This window comes from Anomaloglossus baeobatrachus, chromosome 11, assembly GCF_048569485.1.
Source record: "Anomaloglossus baeobatrachus isolate aAnoBae1 chromosome 11, aAnoBae1.hap1, whole genome shotgun sequence".
Lineage (NCBI taxonomy): Eukaryota > Metazoa > Chordata > Amphibia > Anura > Aromobatidae > Anomaloglossus > Anomaloglossus baeobatrachus.
This window is the reverse complement of record NC_134363.1, coordinates 159,298,068-159,324,660: the sequence shown is the minus strand read 5'-3', so window position 1 is coordinate 159,324,660 and position 26,593 is coordinate 159,298,068. Positions and strand designations below refer to the sequence as shown.

Below are 26,593 nucleotides of genomic sequence, written 5' to 3'. Positions count from 1 at the left end.
GGAGGCAGTGATTGTAACCTCTGCCCCCTGATGATGCTTTGTTTCAGGGAGGGGGCGGTGGCAATGGCAGTGACTGCAGCCTCTGTCCCCTGATGACGCTTTGTTTCAGGGAGGGGGCGGTGGCAATGGCAGTGACTGTAGCTTCTGCCCCCTAATGACGCTTTGTTTGAGGGAGGAGGCGGTGGCAATGGCAGTGACTGTAGCCTCTGCCCCCTAATAACGCTTTGTTTGAGGGAGGAGGCGGTGGCAATGGCAGTGACTGTAGCCTCTGCCCCCTAATGACGCTTTGTTTCAGGGAGGGGGCGGAGGCAGTGGCAGTGACTGTAGCTTCTGCCCCCTAATGATGCTTTGTTTGAGGGAGGAGGCGGTGGCAATGGCAGTGACTGTAGCCTCTGCCCCCTAATAACGCTTTGTTTCAGGGAGGGGGCGGAGGCAGTGGCAGTGACTGTAGCTTCTGCCCCCTAATGACGCTTTGTTTCAGGGAGGGGGCGGAGGCAGTGACTGTAGCTTCTGCCCCCTAATGACACTTTGTTTGACTTTCTTAGCATGCACTGGGGATTCTGAAAACAAGTAGGGAAAAAATAGAAAACCAAGTAGATAGTGTAGTTGGGGAGGGAATATTTACTACAAATATATTACAAACTAGTTTGAATTCTGGCACTCAATAGATTGAATATTACTTTGCCCTTGGACCACCCCTTTATTGGCCTGCAGTGATGGTGTGCATGCTGATGACCACTGCAGACAGTTACTTGCTGTTGATTGGCTACATGGACAAATATTTCTGCACTTCATCAGGACCAGTAAGCTGATACAGACGGGGACCCCCGGAGCGGCTCTGCTTGGGCACTGCTGAATTGAACAGGAGAGTATTGAGACCTGTCCGGGGATGTTCCGCGTCCTCTGTATAGGACTTGTATGGGCTGCTGTTTTGCGCACGGTGTCTGCAGCTTTGCACAGGTGTCTGTGTAATGGTTCTGGCCCCGTCTGGATGTGGGATTGCAGAGCGAAAACTCCTATAATTGGATGGTAATGGCAGGAGTCTTCTCACTCCACAGCTCAGACAGATACTTATAAGCCAATTATTTTTTCCCCAGATTTGTTTACTGTAATGCTGCGTCAGCGGCTCCAGCCCGGTCTGTGCTGCGGACGCCGAGTATCCAGCCGTGTGCGCTTTACCTCTACTTTTAGGCTTTCCTCCATAAGGCGATGATAAAGATCGCAGCCAGTCGCTGTCATCATTGTTCATGCCTCTTTTGACATGGCAGCGAGGTGATCCCTCGCTGATCCCAGGACCCCTCCAACATACAGGGCCGAGTGATCGAAGCGATGATCGCACATTGGCGATCCCCGGCAGATCTGCAGACTGTGATCCAGGGGGATGGGGAGCACTGACACTGCTCTACCCATACTGGTACATTGAGGTCAACCCCACTGGAGGGCAACTGTGGCCCCCATCAGGGGTCTTTAAGTTCATCCGATGGGTATGTTGTGGATTTTTTTTTTTTATAGCGACACCAAATACAAAAAATCTGAAATCTATGCCTAATAAGATTCCTGTTCTGTGCAGAAGACTTTTAATCAGTCTCGTTATCATCACAGTCAGGATTGCAGTGAGCTACCTCCTATATATACAGTAGATAACATAGGGTTGAGTATTCACAATAGGTGGTGTCACAGCTCACCTCCTCCTATATAACAAGTGCTCACTCCTCTGTATACAGTAGATAAGATAGGGTTCACCTTTGACAATAGGTGATGTTACAGTTCACCTCGTCCCCCTCCTATACAGCACAGTTGATCACACAGGGTCAACCATTCACAATAGGTGATGTCACAGCTTACCACCGCCTCCTCTTTCTGTATAATGATAGATGGCACCTCTATATAGAGTAGATGGCACAGGATCCACCATTCACAATAGGTGATGTCACAGCCCACCTTCTCCTCCTCCTTGGCACAATGACTGATAACACCTCTATATACAGTAAATAACACAGGATCCACCATTGACAATAGGTGATGTCACAGCTTACTACCGCCTCCTCTTTCTGTATAAGGATAGATAGCACCTCCTATATAGAGTAGAAGAGTAGATAGCACAGGATCCACCATTCACAATAGATATCACAGCTCACCTCCTTCTCCTGTACAATCATTGATAACACCTATATACAGTAGATATCGCAGGATTCTCCATTCATAATAGATGATGGCACAACTTACCTCCTCCCCAATAGGTGATGTCAGAGCGCACTACAGTCATGGCCAAATGTTTTGAGAATGACACCAAAATTATATTTTCACATGATCTGTTGTCGTCTGGTTTTTAATTGTGTTTGTCTGATATACAGAAATATAATTGCAATCATATTATGAGACCAAAAGGTTATATTGACAGTTACAATGAGTAAATGCAGCAAGTCAATATTTGCAATGTTCTTCTTCAGGACCTCTGCAATTCTCCCTGGCTGCTCTCAATCAACTTCTGGAGCAAATCCTGACTGATAGCTGTCCATTCTTGCATAAGCAATGCTTGCATTTTGCAAGAATTTGTTGGTTTTTGTTTGTTCACCCGTCTCTTGATGATTGCCCACAAGTTCTCAATGGGATTAAGATCTGGGGAGTTTCCAGGCCATGAACCCAAAATCTCTGTTTTGTTCCATGAGCCATTTAGTTATCGCCTTTGCTTTATGGCAAGGTGCTCCATCATGCTGGAAAAGGCATTGTTGGGCGCCAAACTGCTCTTGGACAGTTGGGAGAAGTTGCTCTTGGAGGACATTCTGGTACCATTCTTTATTCATGGCTGTGTTTTTAGGCAAGACTGTGAGTGAGCCGATTTCCCTTGGATGAGAAGCAACCCCACACATGAATGGTTTCAGGATGCTTAACAGTTGGCATGAGACAAGACTGGTGGTAGCGCTCACCTCTTCTTCTCCTAATAAGCTGTTTTCCAGATGTCCCAAACACTCGAAAAGGGGATTCATGTGAGAAAATGACTTTCCCCCAGTCCTCAGCAGTCCACTCCCTGTACCTTTTGCAGAATATCAGTCGGTCCCTGATGTTTTTTCTGGAGTGAAGTGGCTTCTTTGCTGCCCTCCTTGAAACCAGGCCTTGCTCAAGCAGTCTCCGCCTCACAGTGCGTGCAGCACTCACACCAGCCTGCTGCCATTGCTGAGCTAGCTCGGCACTGCTGGGAGTCCCATCCCGCAGCTGAAACAGTTTTAAGCGTTTGCTGGTCCTTCTTGGGTGCCCCGGAGCCTTTTTGGCAACAATGGAAGCTCTCGCCTTGAAGTTCTTGATGAGGCGATAGATTGTTGACTGACGTGCAATCTTTGTAGCTGCGATACTCTTCCCTGTTAGGCCATTTTTGTGCAGAGCAATGATGGCTGCACGTGTTTCTTTAGAAATAACCATGGTTAACTGAAGAGAAACAATGATACCAAGCACCAGCCTCCTTTTAAAGTGTCCAGTGGTGTCATTCTTACTTAATCATGACTGATTGATCGCCAGCCCTGTCCTCATCAACACCCACACCTGTGTTACTGGAACAATCACTAAAACAATGTTAGCTGCTCCTTTTAAGGCAGGAATGCAATGATGTTGAAATGTGTTTTGGGGGTTAAAGTTCATTTTCTTAGCCAATATTGACTTTGCAAGTAATTGCTGTTAAGCTGATCACTCTTTATGACATTCTGGAGTATATGCAAATTGCCATTAGAAAAACTGAAGCAGTAGACTTTGTAAAAATTTATATTTGTATTATTGCTATGCAATGACCATTGAATTCTTGTAAAAATATATTATATATATATATATCTCTCACAAGTCCTATGTTCTCGGATGTTAATGCACCTTTTTGTTTTCTTTTTTCCTGCTCTATACAGGGGGCTTACCAGTCCGTATATAACTGGCAGTACATCCACTGCTTGTATCTGTGGTGCCGAGTGCTGAGCACAATCCACCCCAATGAAGTCCTGGAGCCTCTGATCTATCCGCTGGTCCAGGTCATCACCGGTTGTATCAGGTAGGATGGGACGAGATGCCCTCATTATTACCAGTCTACATATGTCCGGGAACTATCCTGTTGCTCTGTAACTCGACCACCAGTCTTTTGCAGTGGATGGTTCCTCTTCATCAATATTCTGCCAGCACTATATGAGCTGGGACTTCAAATGGGAACAAATGGTCTAAAAGAACAGCGACTATTTAGATGACACATCAATAGGTTAGAATGAAATGGCAGATCCTTTATAGACTAGCTAAACCATCAACAGCTGAATAAAACAATGTCCCCATTTGCAAAAAAACCTCAGCTTTTTTTTCTGCTACATTTTACAGTGCATTTTTTTGGTTGTGTTTTGGTTTTTTTTTTTAAACTTTTAAGATGTCTATACCAAATTGTGCAATCGCAGTAGTCTCTTGAGTATTGCATTTTTTTTTTGTGGTAGTCTCTTTAAGTTTGAACTTTGTTATCTCTTAGCACTTGAATGGAATCCATCTTTCAGGAGGTTGTTGCTGTGTAATCTGAGAGCAGCATGATGTAGGAGCTGAGCGCCTGATTCCAGAGATGTTATTTCCTCAGCAGCTTGCTGTAATTTCTGTACTATGAGTGTTTCATCACCAGGAGATTATCACTAGTGGGCTAGCTGAGACATGCAATACAGTCCAGCTAATCAATTTAACCCAACCCCACCACTGATTGGCAGCTTCCTGTGTATGTCGGCGGGCTTATACACAGCTCAGCATTCTGAGCACTGCTATATCTACAGCAGAGAAAACAGGGATTCTATGAAAACTGCAGCCAAGTAGGTGACACTTTGCTGGAATCACAGGGTCTCTTTCCCTACATTATACTGCTCTCAGATTCCACAGTAATAACCTGCTGACAGATTCTCTTTAAAGGCACTGTCCTCTTTTTAGAAAAAATGTACTAAAAATGCGAACAGAGTATTATTTGCCCTCCCTCGGGTCCAGCACTGTCACTGCCGCTGCCCTGGTGGCTGCCTTGTGCAGTCATGTTGACTGCTTCTGCAGCCAATCGCTGAGCTCAACACTGGGAGAGCCGCTGAGGTCAGTGATTAGCTGCAGCGGTGATATCACGTTGACCATGTGGCAGCCAATCAGATTGCAAGGCAGTAGTGGCGGCTCAGCGCTAAATCTGCGTAAGGCAGAACGTTCTCGACCACTGAGGGTTCTGACTGTAATATTAAGGATCTTTGGAATTTATAGTTCCTATTTAACGTCCTCTCCGTTCTTTGGAACCAGGGATTTTTGATCTTTGTTTTTTTTTTTTTTTTGCTTGTTGCCATGGTTATCGACCTTGTATGCAGTTTCAGCAGTGGTCAGTGCTTTGGCAAAGACCTCAGAACTTGCAAGCTCCTTTACTATGGAGCTTGTAAGCGCAGATCTGTAGCTTTTTTTTTTTTTTTGTCAATTTTAGGTGTTACCTTCTATTATACTAAAATTCCGAAACCATCCACCATAACATTGCAGGGATCTGTATTGCATCCTTTCACTTTAATTCTCCGTTTGCTCCAGTGAATTTATCCGTCACTGGTCGAAGGATCCGGCTCCAGTTAGTCTGTAGATTTTCCATCCCTGGTACATTCACAGCGCTGTAGACATGTCATACCACACATTCACCACTAGGTGGCAGCATTGCACCAATCTCGCGTCCCAGTAATAGCCGCCGTGAGGAAGTTTTGCTCTGTGCAAGAAAATATCTACCCCTAAATGTGCAGGGGTAATATGCACATTTGCATTGTTTTAAGGAGCTGCTTTAAAGGGGTTGTCCACTCTTTTAAGGACCTCAATGGACAGGTAAGTGTCAGCATTCCCATTGGAGCTCACTGATGAATCCTCAGTTAACTCCTTCTGCAGCCAGCAGTAGACAGAGGCTATAGAAGGCAAACGTTGCAACATTTTTATTAGAACCCAATTACAAAAGGGATTTTTGGGTAAAAATTAATGCAAAATGGTCCCCAGAGGATGGGCAAACCCTTTAATGCCTCGAAGCTGTCACAATTGTCTTTCCTAGAGCTGCGATATTACATTATATTAATGCTTGTCCCTTTTTCCGCAGGCTGGTCCCGACTGTGCGTTACTTCCCCCTGAGGATGCACTGTGTGCGAGCGCTGACCCTGCTGTCGGAAAGCACCGGAGTCTTCATCCCTGTCCTCCCCTTTATCCAGGAGGTACGTTCTCCCCCTTGTCTGCACGGTCTATGGCCGCACTGGTTTAGCCAACGCGTTTCGCTTCTGGGCCGTGGAGCAGAATTTTTAGCGTCTCCTATATTACAGGTCTGCGTGCCCTTCGTCTGTTTTTGCACAAAAGCACACATTGATTTATTTCCCCCCCCCTTCTCACGGATGGTATATGAATCTGCAGGAGGGATATTGTGGCTCGCTGCTGTGACTCGCTGATGTGCGGGAGCCTGACTGCAGAGAACCTCTTGTCAATCAGGAGCGCGGAGAGGCCTCAGCATTATTTCTGCACAGCACCACTTCTGTCTAGACGCTGTGCCGAGAACTGCAACCCAAGCAAAGCCGACGGACTTGCCGAAATGACACAGCGCCCAGACTGCAGTGACGCTCTGCAGGGAAAACGCGCTGACCGTGGATGTCCAGATGACTCCGGCCCGTGTGATGGCACATCCTGATCAATAGTTACTTATTGATTACCAATCAATAAGAGGTTATGTGCAGTACACAACAGGACTGCCCCGTACATGGCTGATATTGTGCATTTGTCAGAGACAATTTTAGCTGATCTGTGGGGGTAACGTGCCTCCTCTGATGCTATATTACCGATCCTGAGGATAGGTCATTGATTGTTACCGATCCTGAGGATAGGTCATTGATTGATACCAATGCTGAGGATAGGTCATTGATTGTTACCGATCCTGAGGATAGGTCATTGATACTGATCCTGAGGATAGGTCATTGATTGATACCAATGCTGAGGATAGGTCATTGATTGTTACCGATCCTGAGGATAGGTCATTGATTGTTACCGATCCTGAGGATAGGTCATTGATTGATACCGATCCTGAGGATAGGTTATTGATTGATACCGATCTTGAGGATAGGTTATTGATTGTACCGATCCTGAGGATAGGTCATTGATTGATACCGATCTTGAGGATAGGTTATTGATTGTTACCGATCCTGAGGATAGGTCATTGATTGTTACCGATCCTGAGGATAGGTCATTGATTGATACCGATCCTGAGGATAGGTCATTGATTGATACCGATCCTGAGGATAGGTCATTGATTGATACCGATCTTGAGGATAGGTCATTGATTGTTACCGATCCTGAGGATAGGTCATTGATTGTTACCGATCCTGAGGATAGGTCATTGATTGTTACCGATCCTGAGGATAGGTCATTGATTGATACCGATCCTGAGGATAGGTCATTGATTGTACCGATCCTGAGGATAGGTCATTGATTGTACCGATCTTGAGGATGTCATTGATTGATACCGATCCTGAGGATAGGTCATTGATTGTTACCGATCCTGAGGATAGGTCATTGATTGTTACCGATCCTGAGGATAGGTCATTGATTGTTACCGATCCTGAGGATAGGTCATTGATTGTTACCGATCCTGAGGATAGGTCTTATGTTATCGATCCTGAGCATTTGTTAACTCCTGGAAAACTTCTTTTTTTTTAATATATACATATATATATAAACTACTTTACATTCACTTTAGCCCCTTTTTTGCCCTTTGCCACAATGGTACATTGTGGTGAGCAGGTTGCAGGGCGGGGGGGGGGCATATAACATGTCATTGATCTATTAAACAGCCAATAACCTGAGCACATACCAGCCATACACATTACATGGCTGTCGATCAAACGATGCTTTGGACAATAATTTGGCCGACAGCCGACTCTCCGGTATAATGAAGCGCTCCCGTGTCCCATTTTCCAACTGATACGTTATCCTGCGCTCATCTCTGGGAGAGCAGCGCGATCGACTGTCCGACATCAGACATGCGCCATTGACCTTGCTTCCTATCGTTGTTTGCCCCCACACACATTAGACCATCGGTTGACCCCGCCAATATCGGTCTGTGTCGGGGCCTCTACAGCCGGGATTGCAATTTACACAGAAATTCAGATTTTATTCATTCTTTTTTTTCCACTCCACAAAGAATTTCTTTTGTATTTACATCTTATGATCCGGTAAATTAAATGGCATCTTAAAATACAATAAATACAATAAAATAAATCAGTAAAACGCTCTTGGAAGGCACGAAAGAGAAAATAATAATTCCGTTGGGAAAGGCTGCACCCCCTTCTGAGCGGGGCCGGTGACGCCACGCCTACAGTTACCGGTCAGGTATCGTGCACGTTTCTGAAGATGTGACGTTACCGGCCTCGGTCACATCTTATGGGTGCTTTACACGCTGCAACATCGCTAGCGATCTCATTAGCGATGTGACACGCCAGATCGCACATGTGACCGGCGCTATAAAAAAACGACCTATGTGCGATCTCGGCAGATCCCATCTGCAATCTGGCGTGCCACATCGCTAACGGGATCTCAGCGTGTAAAGCACCCTTTAGTCGACTTCAGGTGGGATCCCCCTTTAAGGCTCAGTAGAGGCCGCGTCCTTACAGGGATAGCCGCTCTCTGTAAATGTCATTAAGGACCGGTCTTGGTTTAGCGGCCTCCTCGCTCATCCGTGATGCCGTGTATTGCATTTCTATATCCGTTCCTTGCCGATTCGGGTCTTGAACACTTCCTACCGGCGTCTCCGGTGCTCCTGTTGAGTGACAAGTTCTACCCACTCCGATAATAGGCAGGAGGGTTATCATCCGAGGATTGCACGGTGGTGGCTGTGCGGAGGTGCTAAGCTCCAGCTCATCCCATCCGCGTCGGGTTTGAAACACGGCCTCCGGGTGATACATATCCGCCTAATATTAATGTCCTCCCGTGCGGCCGGTCGCCACCTCTCTGCTTCTTTTTCCTTTTTGATCGGCAGCCGCAGTTTTCTATTTTATTTATTTTTTTGTTTTATACCCCTCTCATCCTCCCTAGTCTAACACTCCGGGCCAAGTCCGGCAGTGACGGTGCAGAAGCGGGTGAGGTTTGGGCGGAGGTTTGTTTTATTGATGTTCTTGGCTGCCGTTTGCATTTTGGTAGCGTTGGGATTGAGGATGGGAAGTGGCGGAGGCTTGCGCTGCCTCGTGATGCTCGGTCTGTCCCGCAGCCAAGATGTTGTTCAGTGGAAGGAAATAGTTTTGCGGCTGCTCGGCTCCGTCCAGCCCACATCCTCCAGATCCCTGCCAGCTCCGTCTTTGTGATCCTTTCCTTTCCCCTCCCGGCAGGTCCGTGACTTCTGCCTGCCGCACATTTCCACAGGGGAGTCATATGTCCGGGCTCCATCATTACTGATGTACATTGCAGCCCCCCCCCCCCCCTTCCTTATTATTTTCCACTTCTCCGGACATCTCCACGTTGCTTTTATATCAAGGTTTAGTTTGGGACTAGATTGCTCTACAATACAGGTGCATACGATACAGAGTGCGGCGCAGGGACATACTGCCATACCAATCTATGGCCTCAGCGGTTGGGTCACCGTCGGTTATGACATCACTTCCTGTCTGGCGGATTTCGGGGAGGGCCTAATCTGCTTTTATCGGAATGCTTTAATGACACATACAGAAGAGAGGGGATTCAGTATGTGTAGAGTTTTCCAAAACGTTTGTTATACCCTATGGGTTGGAAGAAGGTGCCACCTGTCTAACCGCTTAGATGCCGTAGCTGCTGTTGACTTTGGCATTTGGGCGGTTTAAGCAGTCTTTTATCAAGAATTATCTGACACCCCCTCCCTTCCCCCCACAACTGTTTGGGGAATAGCGAAGACTGGATATAAGAGGAGGCGTAGGGCTGTGTTGGCTTACAGAATGGGCATTACCGGACATCCATGCTCGTTCTCCACCTCTCCGATGCCCACTTATGAGAAATGATCCTTAAAGGGATTGTCTGGGCATCTACGATCTATTAGAAATGATCCTTAGAGGGATTGTCTGGGCATCTACCACCTATGAGAAATGATCCTTAGAGGGATTGTCTGGGCATCTACCACCTATGAGAAATGATCCTTAGAGGGATTGTCTGGGCATCTACCACCTTTGAGAAATGATCCTTAAAGGGATTGTCTAGGCATCTATCACCTTTGAGAAATGATCCTTAAAGGGAATGTCTGGGCATCTACCACCTATGAGAAATAATCCTTAGAGGGATTGTCTGGGCATCTACGATCTATGAGAAATGATCCTTAGAGGGATTGTCTGGGCATCTACCACCTATGAAAAATGATCCTTAGAGGGATTGTCTGGGCATCTACCACCTATGAGAAATGATACTTAGAGAGATTGTCTGGGCATCTACCACCTATGAGAAATGATCCTTAGAGGGATTGTCTGGGCATCTACCACCTTTGAGAAATGATCCTTAAAGGGATTGTCTGGGCATCTACGATCTATGAGAAATGATCCTTAGAGGGATTGTCTGGGCATCTACCACCTATGAGAAATGATCCTTAAAGGGATTGTCTGGGCATCTACCACCTATGAGAAATGATCCTTAAAGGGATTGTCTGGGCATCTACCACCTATGAGAAATGATCCTTAAAGGGATTGTCTGGGCATCTACCACCTATGAGAAATGATCCTTAAAGGGATTGTCTGGGCATCTAATTTTGATGTCCAATCCTCGATCTATCCTCGATCTATACTATCATCCCTATTAGATCGGTGCAGAAGTGACACCCATCAATCAGCTTTTGGCTCCGGAGATGGTTGGATGTAAACCATGAAAGGGGCCACCACCGGATCGGTAGTGCTGGGTGTTGGACTCCTACCAATTTAATATTGATGGCCAATTTTTGGTATTGGACGTCCCGGCTTTTTACAGGTTAGTGGGCAACACGTTCATCAGCCGGTCTCTGTTACCCATTTTTTCCCTGCCGCCCATGACAGCACCACATGAGAGATAGGTTCCGCCCACATCAGGACAGGAAACCCACTGATAAAAAGGCGGTACCTCTCCTCCACATCAGTTTGGTTTCCTGTCCTGGTATGGACAACCCATTGCTGTCCCAGGTCCGACCCGGTGTGGAAGCCTGGTACTTACCTGAAGCCGGTGCTCGGGCCTGGCTGCACCCCCCCTCGGTCTCAGACCTCTGCGGCGGTGAGGCGCGGGCCTGGAGCGGGAGCTCGGCCCGGCGTCGCTCCAGGGATGTGCGCACTCACGGCGGCCGCTGGAAGGCTTGTCCCTGCTGTGCAGCACGCTGGAGTGAAGCAGGACGCTCCGGCCGGAAGTGACGCGATTCCATGGTGACGTGCGCAATGCGACCAGGAAGTGACTGGTGTGCGCATGCGCACTAGGATCCAAGATGGCGGCGCCCATGTAACGAGGGATCTCTGTTTCAAATATGACCGGCGCTTGGGACTGGTGAGTTTTTTCTCCTCCATTGTTACCATTATGGCAGGAGATTCACCCCGCAGCAAGGAACAGCGCAAGGAGTCGCCACAGCGTGGCTCGGAACGCGGCTCTGCGGATCGTTCCCGGAAGGCTGTATCCAGTCCGGGCAGCGTTCGGTCGGTGGGTCCCAAGAGGTCCAAGGGAGATAAGAATCCGCCTCCTGATCCGGTATTGCCAGGAGTCGTGGGGGTGAGTGGACTTCGTGGTCTTCCATGTTTCTAAGTCCCCGTTTCCATGTCCCCTCTCTTGTTAGGTACCGAAAAAATGTGCCTCCAAGCAGCGTCACAAGGAATGTGCCATATGCCACTCCTCCCTGTCTTCTGATTACACCAAGGCCCTGTGTGCAGGCTGTGTCCAACAGACCCTACTCAAAGAGGGGCCGGGGTTCTCATCTGAATTACGTTCCATTATCAGAGCAGAAGTACAGGAGTCCCTTAAATCCCTTAAGGGGGGCAAGAGGCGCAAGAAATCCCGTCATCCTAAGCTGTCTACTCCCGATACCTCGGCGGGTTCGGCTCATGACTCTCGGTCGTCAGGCTCCTCGGGATCCTCCTCCTCCGATTCTGACTCCTCTTCCTCTTCCGATGAAGGTGGTCGTCCTTGTTTCCCTACGGCAGACGTAGGACCTTTGGTGAAGGCGGTACGTTCGACCATGGGCATCGTGGACCCCAGGGGGCCCGAATCTACCCAGGATGTCATGTTTGGGGGCTTGGATTCCAGGAAGCGTAAGGGGTTTCCCATTCCCCAGAAGGTTCAGAGTCTCATTGCTGACCAGTGGAAAAAAGTGGACAAAAGGTTGAATCTTAGCTCTTCCCTTAAAAGGAAGTACCCTGTGGATGGGGAAGCGTCTACCTCCTGGGATAGAACCCCGAAAATTGATGTCGCTATTGCCAAGGCGTCTCGCTCCACTACCTTGCCGTTTGAGGACTTGGGGTCCCTTAAGGATCAGCTGGATAGGAAGGCTGATGGTTTTCTGAGAGGTACATGGGAGTCTGCGGCAGGTGGCTTGCGCCCTGCCATGACCAGCGCCTGTGTTGCCCGGTCTTTAATGGTGTGGCTTCAGCAGTTGGAAGACCAGTTGCGCAATGACACTCCAAGGAAAGATATTATCTCGTCCTTGCCCTTAATACAGGGTGCTGCTGCCTTTATGGCTGATGCCTCGGTTGATTCTTTAAGACTATTTGCCAGGTCGGCGGCGCTTTCCAATTCCGCGCGTCGGGCCCTCTGGCTGAAAACTTGGAAGGGAGATGTCCAATCCAAGGGGCGACTATGCAGCATGCCTTGTGAAGGTGCCTATCTTTTTGGCTCTGGCCTGGACGACCTCCTCACTAAGGCATCCGATAAGAAACGGGTTTCCAGTTTTTCCGGTGGCGTCCTCTCGCAGCCGGCCCTTTCGGAGACGTCAGTTTTTCGCAAAGAAGTCTCAAAAACCGCAAGATCAGTGGAAGGACCGTAGAAAGAATACCTCGGGCTTTCTCTTTGGCAAGCACTCCGATAATAAGCCCAAACCCTCTCAATGACGCCTGTCATCAGGTAGGGGGCCGGCTGTCCCTCTTCCTCCATGCATGGCAGGAAATCTCCTCCAACAAGTGGCTCCTTCAGATTGTGGCGGAAGGGTTAAAATTGGACTTCCGTTCACCCCCTCGGGGGTCTCTAATAATAACATCCTTGCGGTCCTTGCAGATGGCCTTGGAGGTAGAAGTGCTAACTCTCCTCTCGAGGAAAGTCATTCAGGAGGTCCCCATAGGTCAAGAAGGGGACGGCTTTTACTCCACTCTGTTTCTGGTTCGGAAGCCGGACTCCACCTTCCGCACCATCTTCAACCTGAGAAGCTTGAATTTGCATCTGGTGCAGCGAGCCTTCAAAATGGAGACCATGAAGTCAACTATCAGGCTGTTGTATCCAGGGTGTTTTATGGCGGTCCTCGACTTGAAGGACGCCTATTATCACATCCCTATTTTTCCGGCTCACCGGCGGTTCCTCAGGTTCGCACTACACGTCTCCGGGAGGCTGAGACACTTCCAATTCGCGGCGCTGCCATTCGGGCTTTCCATGGCCCCGCGGATCTTCACCAAAGTCCTCGCAGAGGTCATGGCACATGTCAGGGAACAGGACATATTGATCGTTCCGTATCTGGACGACCTCCTGATAGTGGGTCAGTCGGAGTCTCTCTGTGCGGCTCATGTGACCAGGGTCATCACCATCCTGGAAGGTCTAGGGTGGGTGGTGAATCTGCGGAAGTCCAGACTCCAGCCTCTCCAATGTCAGGTCTTCCTGGGTCTCGTCCTGGACTCCACAAGTCAGTTGTGCCACCTGCCGGTGGACAAGGTCACCAGGATCTTGTCCTTAATCTCTTCCGTAAGGAGTTGCCCACGCATGTCCTTACGGCAGGCTATGTCGCTGGTCGGGACTCTTACCTCTTGCATCCCAGGGGTATGGTGGGCCCAACTGCATTCCAGAATCCTCCAGTTGGAGGTCCTTCGGTTTCAGAGACTGTGTGGCGGCTGTTTGGAGAAGAAGTTGACCCTGTCTGCAGACTCCTTGCACTCCCTGGGTTGGTGGCAGGACCCCTCTCACCTCCAGACGGGGGTTCCTTGGCTTTCCCCGGTCACGGACACTATAGTCACGGATGCCAGCCGTTGGGGGTGGGGCGCCCATCTGCGCCAACAGGTGCTTCAAGGTCCCTGGGACGCTCGGTTGGTCAGACAGTCCTCAAACTACAGGGAGCTCATGGCGGTTCTCAAGGCACTAGAGGGGTTCCTCCCCTTCTTGAGAGGTCGCCATGTTCGGGTCCTTTCAGACAACAGGGTGACTGTGGCGTACGTCAACCATCAGGGAGGCACCAGATCCCCTTCTCTTCTGGCTCTGACTATGCGCATCTTCCAGCTGGCCGAACAACATCTCTCCTCCTTAACAGCTCTTCATATCAAGGGGGCGGAAAACGAGGAGGCAGACTTCCTCAGCCGGCACTGTCTCAGTCAGGGGGAATGGTCCTTGGACCCGGGGGTCTTTCGCAAACTCACGCTTCTGTGGGGTGCCCCTGTTCTCGACCTGTTCGCTACCAAGGAGAATCGGAAAGTGGACAGGTTCTGCTCTCTCAACCCCCGAGACGATCCTGTTGCCCTCGATGCCTTCCAGATGTCTTGGTCTCACGGCCTCCTGTACGCGTTTCCTCCCCTGATCCTGTTGCCTTCGGTTCTCCGGAAAATCCGGACCGACAGAGCGGAGGTTCTCATCGCCCCCTTCTGGCCGAAACGGGCATGGTTTTACTGGCTGCGGACACTGTCTCTGGTGGATCCTTGGGTTCTCCCGGACGCCCCTCATCTCCTGTCCCAGGGCCCAGTCCGTCACCCCCCCGACCCGGCTCTCCATTTGACGGCTTGGCGTTTGAGCGGCGGCTGCTAGCTCGATGGGGGTTTTCCTCTTGCTTAATCGATACTCTTCTTCGCAGTAGGAAAGTGGTCACCACGGCCATTTACGGTAGGGTCTGGAAGCGCTTTCTCCTTCAGTCGGGGGCTCGGGCGGAGGGCCCCCCTCCTATCTCGGCTATTCTGGAATTCCTCCAGAGGGGGTTGGAATTGGGGCTCTCCACCAGTACGCTCAAGGTGCAGGTATCGGCCTTAGGGGCACTGTTTCATTGTAGTCTGGCACAGAATGAATGGATTTGCCGGTTCATTAAATCTAAGTCCAGGTCTGTACCTGTTCAGGCTCCCAGGGTTCCCCCATGGGACCTTAATTTAGTGTTGGATGCCCTCACAGGGCCACCGTTTGAGCCCTTAGGGGAAGTCCCTCTCAAACTGCTGTCCCTTAAGGTTTTTCTCCTCGTCGCACTCACCTCGGCCAGGCGGGTGGGGGATCTCCAAGCCTTGTCTGTGGTTCACCCTTATACCCAGATTCTGGATGATAGGGTAGTGTTGCGGACTGATCCCTGCTACTTGCCCAAGGTTTCTACACCTTTTCATCGGTCCCAAGAGATAGTGCTCCCTTCCCTCTGTGACCCCCCTCGGAACGAGAAGGAGGCTAGGTTACACACGTTGGATGTCCGGAGGGCCTTAGTCACGTACCTAGATAGGACTAGGGAATGGAGGAAGTCTCAGGTCCTGTTTGTCACTTTTCAGGGGCAGTCCAGGGGGCATGGGGCTTCTAAGGCTACCTTGGCCAGATGGGTCAGGGATGCCATCGGTTTGGCGTACTCGGCTAAAGACGCCACTCCTCCTCCGGGCATAAGGGCGCACTCCACTAGAGCAGTGTCTACGTCTTGGGCAGAGAGGGCGGATGCCTCTATTGACCAGATCTGTCGGGTGGCTACTTGGTCGTCTCCTGGGACTTTCTTTCGGCACTTTGGCTGGACTTGTCCTCCACAACTGACCTTTCCTTTGGGAGACGGGTCTTGCAGGCGGTGGTCCCTCCCTAAGGTGGATGGTCTATATAAATCTCTCATGTGGTGCTGTCATGGGCGGCAGGGAAAAATCTTAATTACTCACCGGTAATGGGATTTTCAATAGCCCATGACAGCACCCTTAGTTCCCCCCCTATTCACTGGTTGTGGGCACCCTTCGGGGAGTGTTAGTTATGGGTGTTTTTCCTTGGGTGGTGGTATGATTAATCTGTTTGTTGTGTTTTGTTGGTCCTCTCTGGCTCTGAAAACCTACTGATGTGGAGGAGAGGTACCGCCTTTTTATCAGTGGGTTTCCTGTCCTGATGTGGGCGGAACCTATCTCTCATGTGGTGCTGTCATGGGCTATTGAAAATCCCATTACCGGTGAGTAATTAAGATTATTGGACACCCCCTTGGTACAGAGGGGCATCTGTATAAAATACATGGCTCTGATCTGAGACTTAAAGGGAACCTGTCACCAGATTTTGTCCTTCTAAACTAAAACTAATACCATAAGCAGCGCCTGTCCTGCATTCTATAAAGGTGCACGTTACCCCCTGACCCACCCCAGTAGACCCCATAAATACCTTTATAAAATCTCCCACCCTGTATGTAAATTGACCTCTGGGCGTCCTAATCTGTGCCTCCTGTCCCTCCTTTCGCCGTCCTCTCATGCTGATTGACATTGATGGGTGGGCACCTGCGCAGACACATTCCTGGCTCGCACAGGCGCACTTCGCTCTACCCTATTGCAGGCAGAGCCAAAAACATAGGTGCGCCTGCGCGAACCGGCGAGTTCTCTGCGCAGGCGCAATATTTTGCCTAGGGATATTGATGATGTCTCCCATCTCCTGCACATAGCGGGGCAATATCTTGCGCCAGCGCAGAGCACTTACTGGTTTGCGCAGACGCACCTACGTTTTTGGCTCTGCCTGCAATAGGGCAGAGCAAAGTGTGTCTGCGCGAGCCGGGAATGTGTCCGCACATGAGAGATTATGCCTGCCTACATGGATGGCGTCATCCACGTCAATCAGCACAGTAGGAGGATGAAAGGAGGGACCAGAGGCGTAGATTAGGACGCCCATCGGACCGGACAATTTACATACAAGATGGGAGATTTTACAAAGGTATTTGGGGGGTGTAAAGGTGGGGTCAGGGGGTAATGTGCACCTTCATGGAATGCAGCACAGGCGCTAGTTTTAGTTTAGAAGGCGAAAATCTGGCGACAGGTTCCCTTTAATTATCCAGAAGTCAGCGGAAATAAAGCAGATCTGAATATATTACCAGTTCCGAGGCTGAAGATATCTTCTGCAGTGTTTGGTTTTCCGGTGCCGGTAAGTGCTCAGATCATCAGCCGAGCCAAGTCTTCATTACGGTCATTAACACTTGGCGTCGGAGCCTCGCGCCTCTTAAGGGCCCATTTACCGTATACGATGGGCGAGTAGCAATATCATCCCGTTAGTTAAATCTTCTGATTACACCTAATGAGCGGCGAGGATTCTTTGCATGGGAGATCGCCCTCCTTATTATGCATGGCCATATGCCGTCAGCGATGAGGAATGATGGGAGTTGTAGTTTAATAGATGAAGTGCTAGAGGTCATCGTCACGGGGCAATGTATGGGGGTCATCTTCTGGACACAACCCCTTTTAATCCACCCGGATGAGTTTCCTGCCTTCAGCTGCCTTTATAATAAATATCGGGTCCCTTTAAATATCTCCGGAATGTTTCCATTTATAAACACTGGATTTTAATAACTTGTTGGGTTTTTTTTTTCTTGGGGTGTGGGGGGGAGATACTTAAGCCATTAAGACCAGTTGGAAGGGTTGGAATTGCTCCTGACATTTTCAAGAATGATTTCCCGCAGCATCGGGTGGCGCGCCTAGTTTGTGGTATTGGGACCTTGAGTGGATGGAGAAAACAGGAGTTGTTAATCTCCGAGACACCCGAGGTTGTGAAGCTGGCGCATTCTCCGTGCCCTTTTGCAACCAGTCGGGAGGTTTAAAGATTCCCTTCTCTAATGGTTTTACAGGAACCATTTTCTAATTAAATGATTGAATTCACAGTTGAAGCCTCTTACAGAAACACCGACCGGGGAGCACATGGAAATGGCGCAGGCTTTAAACAGGGATATCAGTAATATGCAGTAACCCGTGCACTTCGCGGGTGCTGTCTGGTACAGGAGCTCGGTCTTTGGGGCGCAATGGCTCGGCTCACAGGGGCGGCTCTGGTGCCAGGCTCACGGGGGGGGCGGCTCTGGTGCCAGGCTCACGGGGGGGGGGGGGCGGCTCTGGTGCCGGGCTCACGGGGGGCGGCTCTGGTGCCGGGCTCACGGGGGCCGACTCTGGTGCCGGGCTCACGGGGGCCGGCTCTGGTGCCGGGCTCACAGGGGCCTGCTCTGGTGCCGAGCACACTTAGTGGCTGGGCCCGGATGCTTGGTGCACGAAGTGTGTGGGCCCGGGTGTTAGATGCATTGGGTAGGGTGGGGCGGGGGGCTAGGTGCTTGGCACACAGTCAAGGGGTCAGGCCAGTGGACAAAAAGAAAGAGTGTGTGTATATGCATTCAGTGGCCGTACACTGCGTTACGAATAGTTTGCAGGTCACGGCTCGACCTCCGATCTCTTGACACAGCCTGACAACCTCTGGGGCATTTGCGAGGCTATTAGTTCAGATTGAAAAATCTGGAGTTAGGCAGGGACCCGCGGCCAATAGAAAAACGCAGCCGAGTGAATTAGACTTTAAATCCCCCCCCCCCCCCATTGATTTAAGCTTCCGGCATGCAATATTAGCAGCAATGTAAATCTTCCTCTGTACGTTCCCCATCCTATTAGCCTTATAGTCAGCAGATCCATGAATTTGGCCGGGTCCCACGTTTACGGGACATCCCGAGTCTGAATTTCTGTGGCAGATCATTTTGTTCCCCCTTTAAATAAGGCGTCAGAGGGGCTGTCATCAGCCGTCACCGAGGACACGGCCGCGCTCGTTCCATTGTGTGCGGCCGCTCTCTGCTCATCATCCTGACAGATGTTCTTTTGTGGTTTTGTTTCCCCCTCATTGTTCTGTATTAGTCGCAGCATCTGACGAGGGTCTGATTACACACGTCCGAAACGTCGTCTGCATGATTTTGGATTGCTAATTAAATAAGATGCTCATTGCATCTCAAAAAGGAACGGCGAATTCTGGGTAGATCTCTACTCGAGCACCGAATTTGGAGTTTATAGCGCAATCTGCAGCGAGAGAGGGGAGGCAGAATCCGTGTAAGGATATGTTCACACATTGCATTTTTGCGGCTTTTTTTATTTTTTTTATGCAAATTAAAAGCTGTGTCTTACAATACCTGCAAAGGCTATGAGATCCCAGAAATCTCATGCGCACACAGCTTTTTTTTTTTTCTCTTCCCCCCCACCGATTGAATTGGACAACTGCTGTGTTTTTGAAAACTGCAGCATGTCCATTCTTTCTGCGTTATTACAGCGTTTTTGGTGGGAAAAAAACCCCCACAGGTACAAGATATGGAACCCATTTATTTTTGTGATTTTACAAAGGGCAAACCATAAAGTCTTCTCCTGACTCCAAATGCAGTTTAATTAGGTTATATTTGTAAAGCGCCATGGAATAAATGGTGCTATAATGATAATTAGTGATGTCATAAAGTAAACAATGCCTGACCAAGTCAATACCCTACCAATGTGTGAAAGTAAACAATGCCCTACCAACCTGTTAAGTATCCAATTCCCTTTCAATGTGTTAGGTATAGTGATGAGCGAGTATTACCATGCGTGGGTGTTTGGCACTGGTAATAAGCAGTTAATACTCGGACCGAGTGCAACTTGAGTTTAATGGGAGTCGATGGGAAACTTGAGCATTTTTACAGGAAATTTTCCAGAAAAATGCTTCCATTCCCCATTGACTTCCATTATACTTGGATACTCGAGTTGCACCCACTAGTTATGTATTCAGTGCCCTACTAACGTGTTGGGTAATCAATGTCTGACCAACTGAAATGCCCTACCAACTTGTGAAAGTAAGCAATGCCCTACTGACTTGTGAAAGTAAACAATGTGGGAAAGTATACAATGTCCTACCAACATGTGAAATTAAACAATACCCTACCAGCGTGTGAACGTATACAATGCCCTACCAACTTATGAAAGTAAACAATGCCCTGCCTTATGAAAGTAAACAATGCCCTGGCAGTGTGGGAAAGTAAACAATGCCCTACCAATGTGTGAATGTATACAATGCCCTACCAACTTATGAAAGTAAACAATGCCCTGCCAATATGGAAGAGTAAACAATGTCATACCAACATGTAAAAGTAAACAATGCCCTACTAACTTGTGAAAGTAAACAATGCCCTGGCAGTGTGGGAAAGTAAACAATGCCCTACCAATGTGTGAACGTATACAACGCTATACTAACATGTGAAAGTAATCAATGTCCTGCCAACGTGTGATAGTAAACCATGCCCATCAACTTGTGAAAGTAAGCAATGCCCTCTGCTTACAAGGTGGAAACAAAGCTGATTTTGGGGATCCTTAAAAATGCAATAAGTGAAAAGGCAGGAAAGCTTAAGTTTTGGCATCAGCTTTTACTGCCAAGCAATGACTGCAGAAAAAAATGCTGCAAAAAAGCGTCGTGTGAACATAGCCTAAAGAGAGGAGAGAATCTGCAGGGAGGGAGTAGGGATCGTACACCAGCTACGCAAGGGTTTTATTTCCTCATAATGGAAAGTAGATTACACTCTACGGATTTGCGATCATCAGATCCTATTATTGTGGCAGGATCTATAGTGTGTAGTATGTATCAGACTCCTGGTACCAGGAGGATCATTTTCTGCAGATATAGGTTTGCAGGAATCCTTCCACGTAAGAGGCGTGCAGCAGCCGAGCTCTATAGGGAAAATAAGTGGCATTGCATAATACTCAGCTGAGTGTATTCCCTTTTTACCATTATATGTGAAGTGGTATGACGAACTACAAAATCTTCAGTTTTCTTCTGACACGGCTTGTCTTTTTCCCTCTTGAGCAGCCGATACTTTTTTTTATACAGAAAGTGTTAGATTGTAAACCATAAATTCCATTGGATCGCTGCCCCTATTGGCCAGACATGAGGGAAAGCTGCCGAGCGTCTGATCTTCTCGCACTGGAACTTCTGGCTTATGTTAAAACTTGCGTATAATCCATCAATAATTGATTTTATTACGCTCACAACTTGCGTCCCACATAAAAAATAATAGGGGAACCTTTTTTGATAGCGCGGCTTTATGGCGCTCAGTATCCAACGGCCGAGTGGATTGTGATTGATTGAGCGATGATTTAACGTCCCTTTATGTTAAATACATGGGGGCTGCTCGTAAAATCACATTTCTTACTCATAAAACCCATTGAAGACTTTGAAGTGAGAGTCTTGGAAGACAGACACATGAATAACTTTTCTTATTGACGAAGGAAAGCTTGGACGTCTTTCCCATGCCGGCACATTGCGGCAGCGTAGATATTGGATTCCGGCTCTTGGCCGCCACGGATTAGAGGGGTTACGTAATTAATACAAGCCCTCTTATAAAAAGAAGCCGGCGTTTCTCACCCCTGGCGTCCAAGTGTTATTCCTGGGAGGGTGCCCCGTCTGGTTATACTTTTTCCCCGCAGTGGTCATTACCATTACGTGCTGGCGCTCCTCTTTGGCGCATAGACGTGGGGGTCCCGAGCAGAGAAAATCCCTCTATGCTCCAGTACAGGCATCTGCAACCTGCACCCCCCCCCCCCAGCTATTGGGGGCACTACAACTCTCAGGACATGCGGGGATTGTAAATTTCTATTTGTGGAGGGCCGCAGGTTTGCTGTAGTAGGACATTTGGTCGCGGGATGCTCTAAGAGGGGAGGGGGATCAGCGGCCTGACTCATGGCATGCTGAGAGTTGTAGTTGCCGAACAGAAGTAGTGACTCAGTTTACTAACCCCTTACTTTAGTAGGACTTTGGACAGAAGTTGTAGTTTTCCAACACCTATAGTGCTGCAGGTTGCTGTGCCTTGCTTTAGTAAGACCTATATACATAGGAATTATTGCAGCAGAGGGGCAGCAGCCTGCAGCACTCCTGCTATCAGTACAATACTGGGTGTTGTAGTTTCCCAACACCTATAGTGCTGCAGGTTGCTGTGCCTTGCTTTAGTAAGACCTATATACATAGGAATTATTGCAGCAGAGGGGCAGCAGCCTGCAGCACTCCTGCTATGAGGACAATACTGGGTGTTGTAGTTTCCCAACACCTATAGTGCTGCAGGTTGCTATGCCTTGCTTTAGTAGGACATATATACTTTGGAGTTACTTTTGTAGAGGGGCAGCAGCACTCCAGCTCTCTGGGAATGTTGGGATTTCGTTTCCCAACACCTATAGTGCTGCAGGTTGCAATACCTTTTAGTAGGGGATACTCTAGTAGAGGGGCAGCAACTTGTGGCTCTCCAGTTGTCAGGACATGCTTGGAGTTGTTGTTTTTCAACTCCTATAGCGCTGCTGTCAGGGCATGCTGGCAGTTAGTTTCCCAACACCTATAGTGCTGCAGGTTGCTGTGTCTTGCTTTACTAGGACATATATACATAGCAATTACATTAGTAGAGGGGCGCTCCAGCTGTAAGAGCATTCAAGTAATTGTAGTCTCCCGACACCTATAGTGCTGCAGGTTGCTGTGCTTTGCTTTAGTAGGACATATACGTAGGAATTACTCTAGTAGAGGGGCAGCAGCCTGCAGCTCTACAGATGTTGGTGCATGCTGGCAGTTTGTTTCCCAACACCTGTAGTGGTGCAGGGTGAATTAGTAGTAGTAGAGGAGCAGCAATTTAGGTGTTAGGACATATACATAGGAGTTACTCTAGCAGAGGTTCAGCAGCCTGCATATCTCCAAATGTTGGGAAACTACAACTGCCAGCATGCCCCAACACCTATAGTGCTGCAGGTTGCTGTTTCTTTCTTTAGCAGGATATATGTGTGTGTGTGTGTGTGTGTGTGTGTGTGTGTGTGTGTGTGTGTGTGTGTATGTGTGTGTGTGTGTATGTGTGTGTGTGTATGTATGTGTGGCACTATAGATGTTGGGAAACCAACTCCCAGCATGTCCCAACATCTGGAGAACCGGAGGCTGCTGCCTCTTTACTAGAGTAACTCCTATGTACAAGCCTTCGAACTAATGCAAGACACAGCAACCTGCAGCACTATAGGTGTCGGGAAACTACAACTCCCAGCAGGACCTGACTGCACCTCTACTACAGTAATGTGTGTAAAAACAAAAAAGTGAGCCGGAGTATGAGATGGTATACATGGAACTTGTGAGACCATGTTCACACTGGCCATGAGACAAAGAGAGTGACCGGGTCCCAACAGGACACACACAGTCAGGGTGAATCCCCCTGACTGTGTGTGTCCTGTTGGGACCCGGTCGCTCTCAGCCCTTAGCCACATTGAGGCCTATTTTAGACCCATGGTAAGGTTTTAATATTAGAGAGTGTAGGTACTATCCCAACTGGGTACACCTTGACGTTTGGTGGGATAGCTTTATGCTTTTTTTGATCAAAAACAGTGTTTACTAAGTACCCTATGTTTATATGCACTATGCTTTTATTTAGTTACAGCAGGGTATGTTTTCACAATTTTTTTCCTTGGTTTCTCTACAGTAATGTGTGTGTAGATATGTTGGGGGTATATAATGTGTGTGTGTGTGTGTGTGTGTGTGTGTATATGTGTTTATATATACATACATACACACACACTATGTACAGTGCCTACCAGTAGTATTCAACCCCCTGCAGATTTAGCAGGTTTACACATTCGGAATTAACTTGGCATTGTGACATTTGGACTGTAGATCAGCCTGGAAGTGTGAAATGCAGCAAAAAAGAATGTTATTTCTTTTTTTTTTTTTAAATTGTGAAAAGTTTATTCAGAGGGTCATTTATTATTCAACCCCTCAATCCACCAGAATTCTCTTTGGTTCCCCTAAAGTATTAAGAAGTATTTCAGGCACAAAGAGCAATGAGCTTCACATGTTTGGATTAATTATCTTTTTCCAGCCTTTTCTGACTAATTAAGACCCTCCCCAAACTTGTGAACAGCACTCATACTTGGTCAACATGGGAAAGACAAAGGAGCATTCCAAGGCCATCAGAGACAAGATCGTGGAGGGTCACAAGGCTGGCAAGGGGTACAAAACCCTTTCCAAGGAGTTGGGCCTACCTGTCTCCACTGTTGGGAGCATCATCCGGAAGTGGAAGGCTTATGGAACTACTGTTAGCCTTCCACGGCCTGGACAGCCTTTGAAAGTTTCCACCCGTGCCGAGGCCAGGCTTGTCCGAAGAGTCAAGGCTAACCCAAGGACAACAAGGAAGGAGCTCCGGGAAGATCTCATGGCAGTGGGGACATTGGTTTCAGTCAATACCATAAGTAACGTATTCCACCGCAATGGTCTCTGTTCCAGACGAGCCCGTAAGGTACCTTTACTTTCAAAGCGTCATGTCAAGGCTCGTCTACAGTTTGCTCATGATCACTTTGAGGACTCAGACAGACTGGTTCAAGGTTCTCTGGTCTGATGAGACCAAGATCGAGATCTTTGGTGCCAACCACACACGTGACGTTTGGAGACTGGATGGGACTGCATACGACCCCAATAATACCATCCCTACAGTCAAGCATGGTGGTGGCAGCATCATGCTGTGGGGCTGTTTCTCAGCCAAGGGGCCTGGCCATTTGGTCTGCATCCATGGGAAGATGGATAGCATGGCCTACCTGGAGATTTTGGCCAAGAACCTCCGCTCCTCCATCAAGGATCTTAAGATGGGTTGTCATTTCATCTTCCAACAAGACAACGACCCAAAGCACACAGCCAAGAAAACCAAGGCCTGGTTCAAGAGGGAAAAAATCAAGGTGTTGCAGTGGCCTAGTCAGTCTCCTGACCTTAACCCAATTGAAAACTTGTGAAAGGAGCTCAAGATTAAAGTCCACATGAGACACCCAAAGAACCTAGATAACTTGGAGAAGATCTGCATGGAGGAGTGGGCCAAGATAACTCCAGAGACCTGTGCCGGCCTGATCAGGTCTTATAAAAGACGATTATTAGCTGTAATTGCAAACAAGGGTTATTCCACAAAATATTAAACCTAGGGGTTGAATAATAATTGACCCACACTTTTATGTTGAAAATTTATTAAAATTTAACTGAGCAACATAACTTGTTGGTTTGTAAGATTTATGCATCTGTTCATAAATCCTGCTCTTGTTTGAAGTTTGCAGGCTCTAACTTGTTTGCATCTTATCAAACCTGCTAAATCTGCAGGGGGTGGAAGACTACTTGTAGGCACTGTATATATATATGTATATATATATGTATGTATATATATATATATATATATATATATATATATATATATATATATATATATATATATATATATATATATATATATATATATATATACACATATATATATATATATATATATATATATATACACATATATATATATATATATATATATATATATACACATATATATATATATATATATATATATATATATATATATATATATATATATATATATACATGCACGCACGCACGCACACACACACACACACACACACACACACACACACACACACACACACACACATACACATAATATAAATATATATATACACACACATATATACACACACACACACACACACACATATAATAAATATATATATATATTAGTATATATATATATATATATATTAGTATATACATTTATATAATACACACCTATACCCCCAACATATCTACACACACATTGCTCTAGTAGAGGGGCGGCAGCCTTTGGCTTTCCAGATGTCAGGGCTTGCTGGGAGTTGTAGTTTCCCGACACCTATAGTGCTGCAGGTTGCTGTGTCTTGCTTTAGTTCGAAGGCTTATACTTATTATTATTATTATTATTATTATTATTATTATTATTATTATTATTGTTACTCTAGTAAAGAGGCAGCAGCCTGCGTGTCTCCAGATGTTGGGGCATGCTGGGAGTTGGTTTCCCAACACCTATAGTGCTGCAGGGTGCTGTCCCTTGCTCTTGTAGCACATACATAGGAGTTGCTCTTGTAGAGGGGCAGTAGCCTGCAGCTCTCTAGACTTTACCGTATGCCGGGAGTTAGTTTTCCAGCAGCTGGTGTACCACAGGCTGCTGACACAAGGATGGGTGGTGGTCCTCAGAAACCCCCAAATGCAAAAGTGTAAAACAGTGAAAAAAAAAAATAACTAAAACCCACCTGAGTTGAATTGTTTCTGCATCGTTCATTTGATGCCTGTGTGTGTTGTTGATGGCTTTACATTGACAAGTCAGAGCTGCAGAATTACATAATGACACATTAGTTAATTACATATTAATTAGAAAATACTAATCCGCTGGCACATTACCCATCCTGGAAGACGGCCCAGATGTACAAACCTTGATGTGAACGCCCACAGCTGCATCGGCCTCTTTTTATTTATTTTTTTATTTTATTTTTTTTTACGTCCAGCGAGGACTTTAATTTATTTTTTTCTTTCCTGCAGATTTTCCAGCAAGTGAATTTTAACAAACGGCCAGGAAGGATTAGCGTAAAACCGATCAACTTCGCTGTGATCTTAAAGCTGTCCAACGTGAACCTCCTGGAGAAAGTGTTCAGGGTAAATGATTGTTATATCCTCG

At 47.6% G+C, this 26,593-nt stretch overlaps 1 protein-coding gene across 1 annotated transcript in view; it reads left to right on the top strand.

Annotated features, from left to right (window-relative positions):
• NOC2L (NOC2 like nucleolar associated transcriptional repressor) overlaps window positions 1-26,593 on the top strand; it is a 144,143-nt gene that overhangs the window by 71,504 nt on the left and 46,046 nt on the right. The window contains exons 11-13 of the mRNA XM_075328046.1: window positions 3,888-4,027; window positions 6,086-6,197; window positions 26,458-26,571. Of these exons, the coding sequence (XP_075184161.1) occupies window positions 3,888-4,027; window positions 6,086-6,197; window positions 26,458-26,571 (366 nt within the window). The remainder of the gene's footprint in view (window positions 1-3,887; window positions 4,028-6,085; window positions 6,198-26,457; window positions 26,572-26,593) is intronic.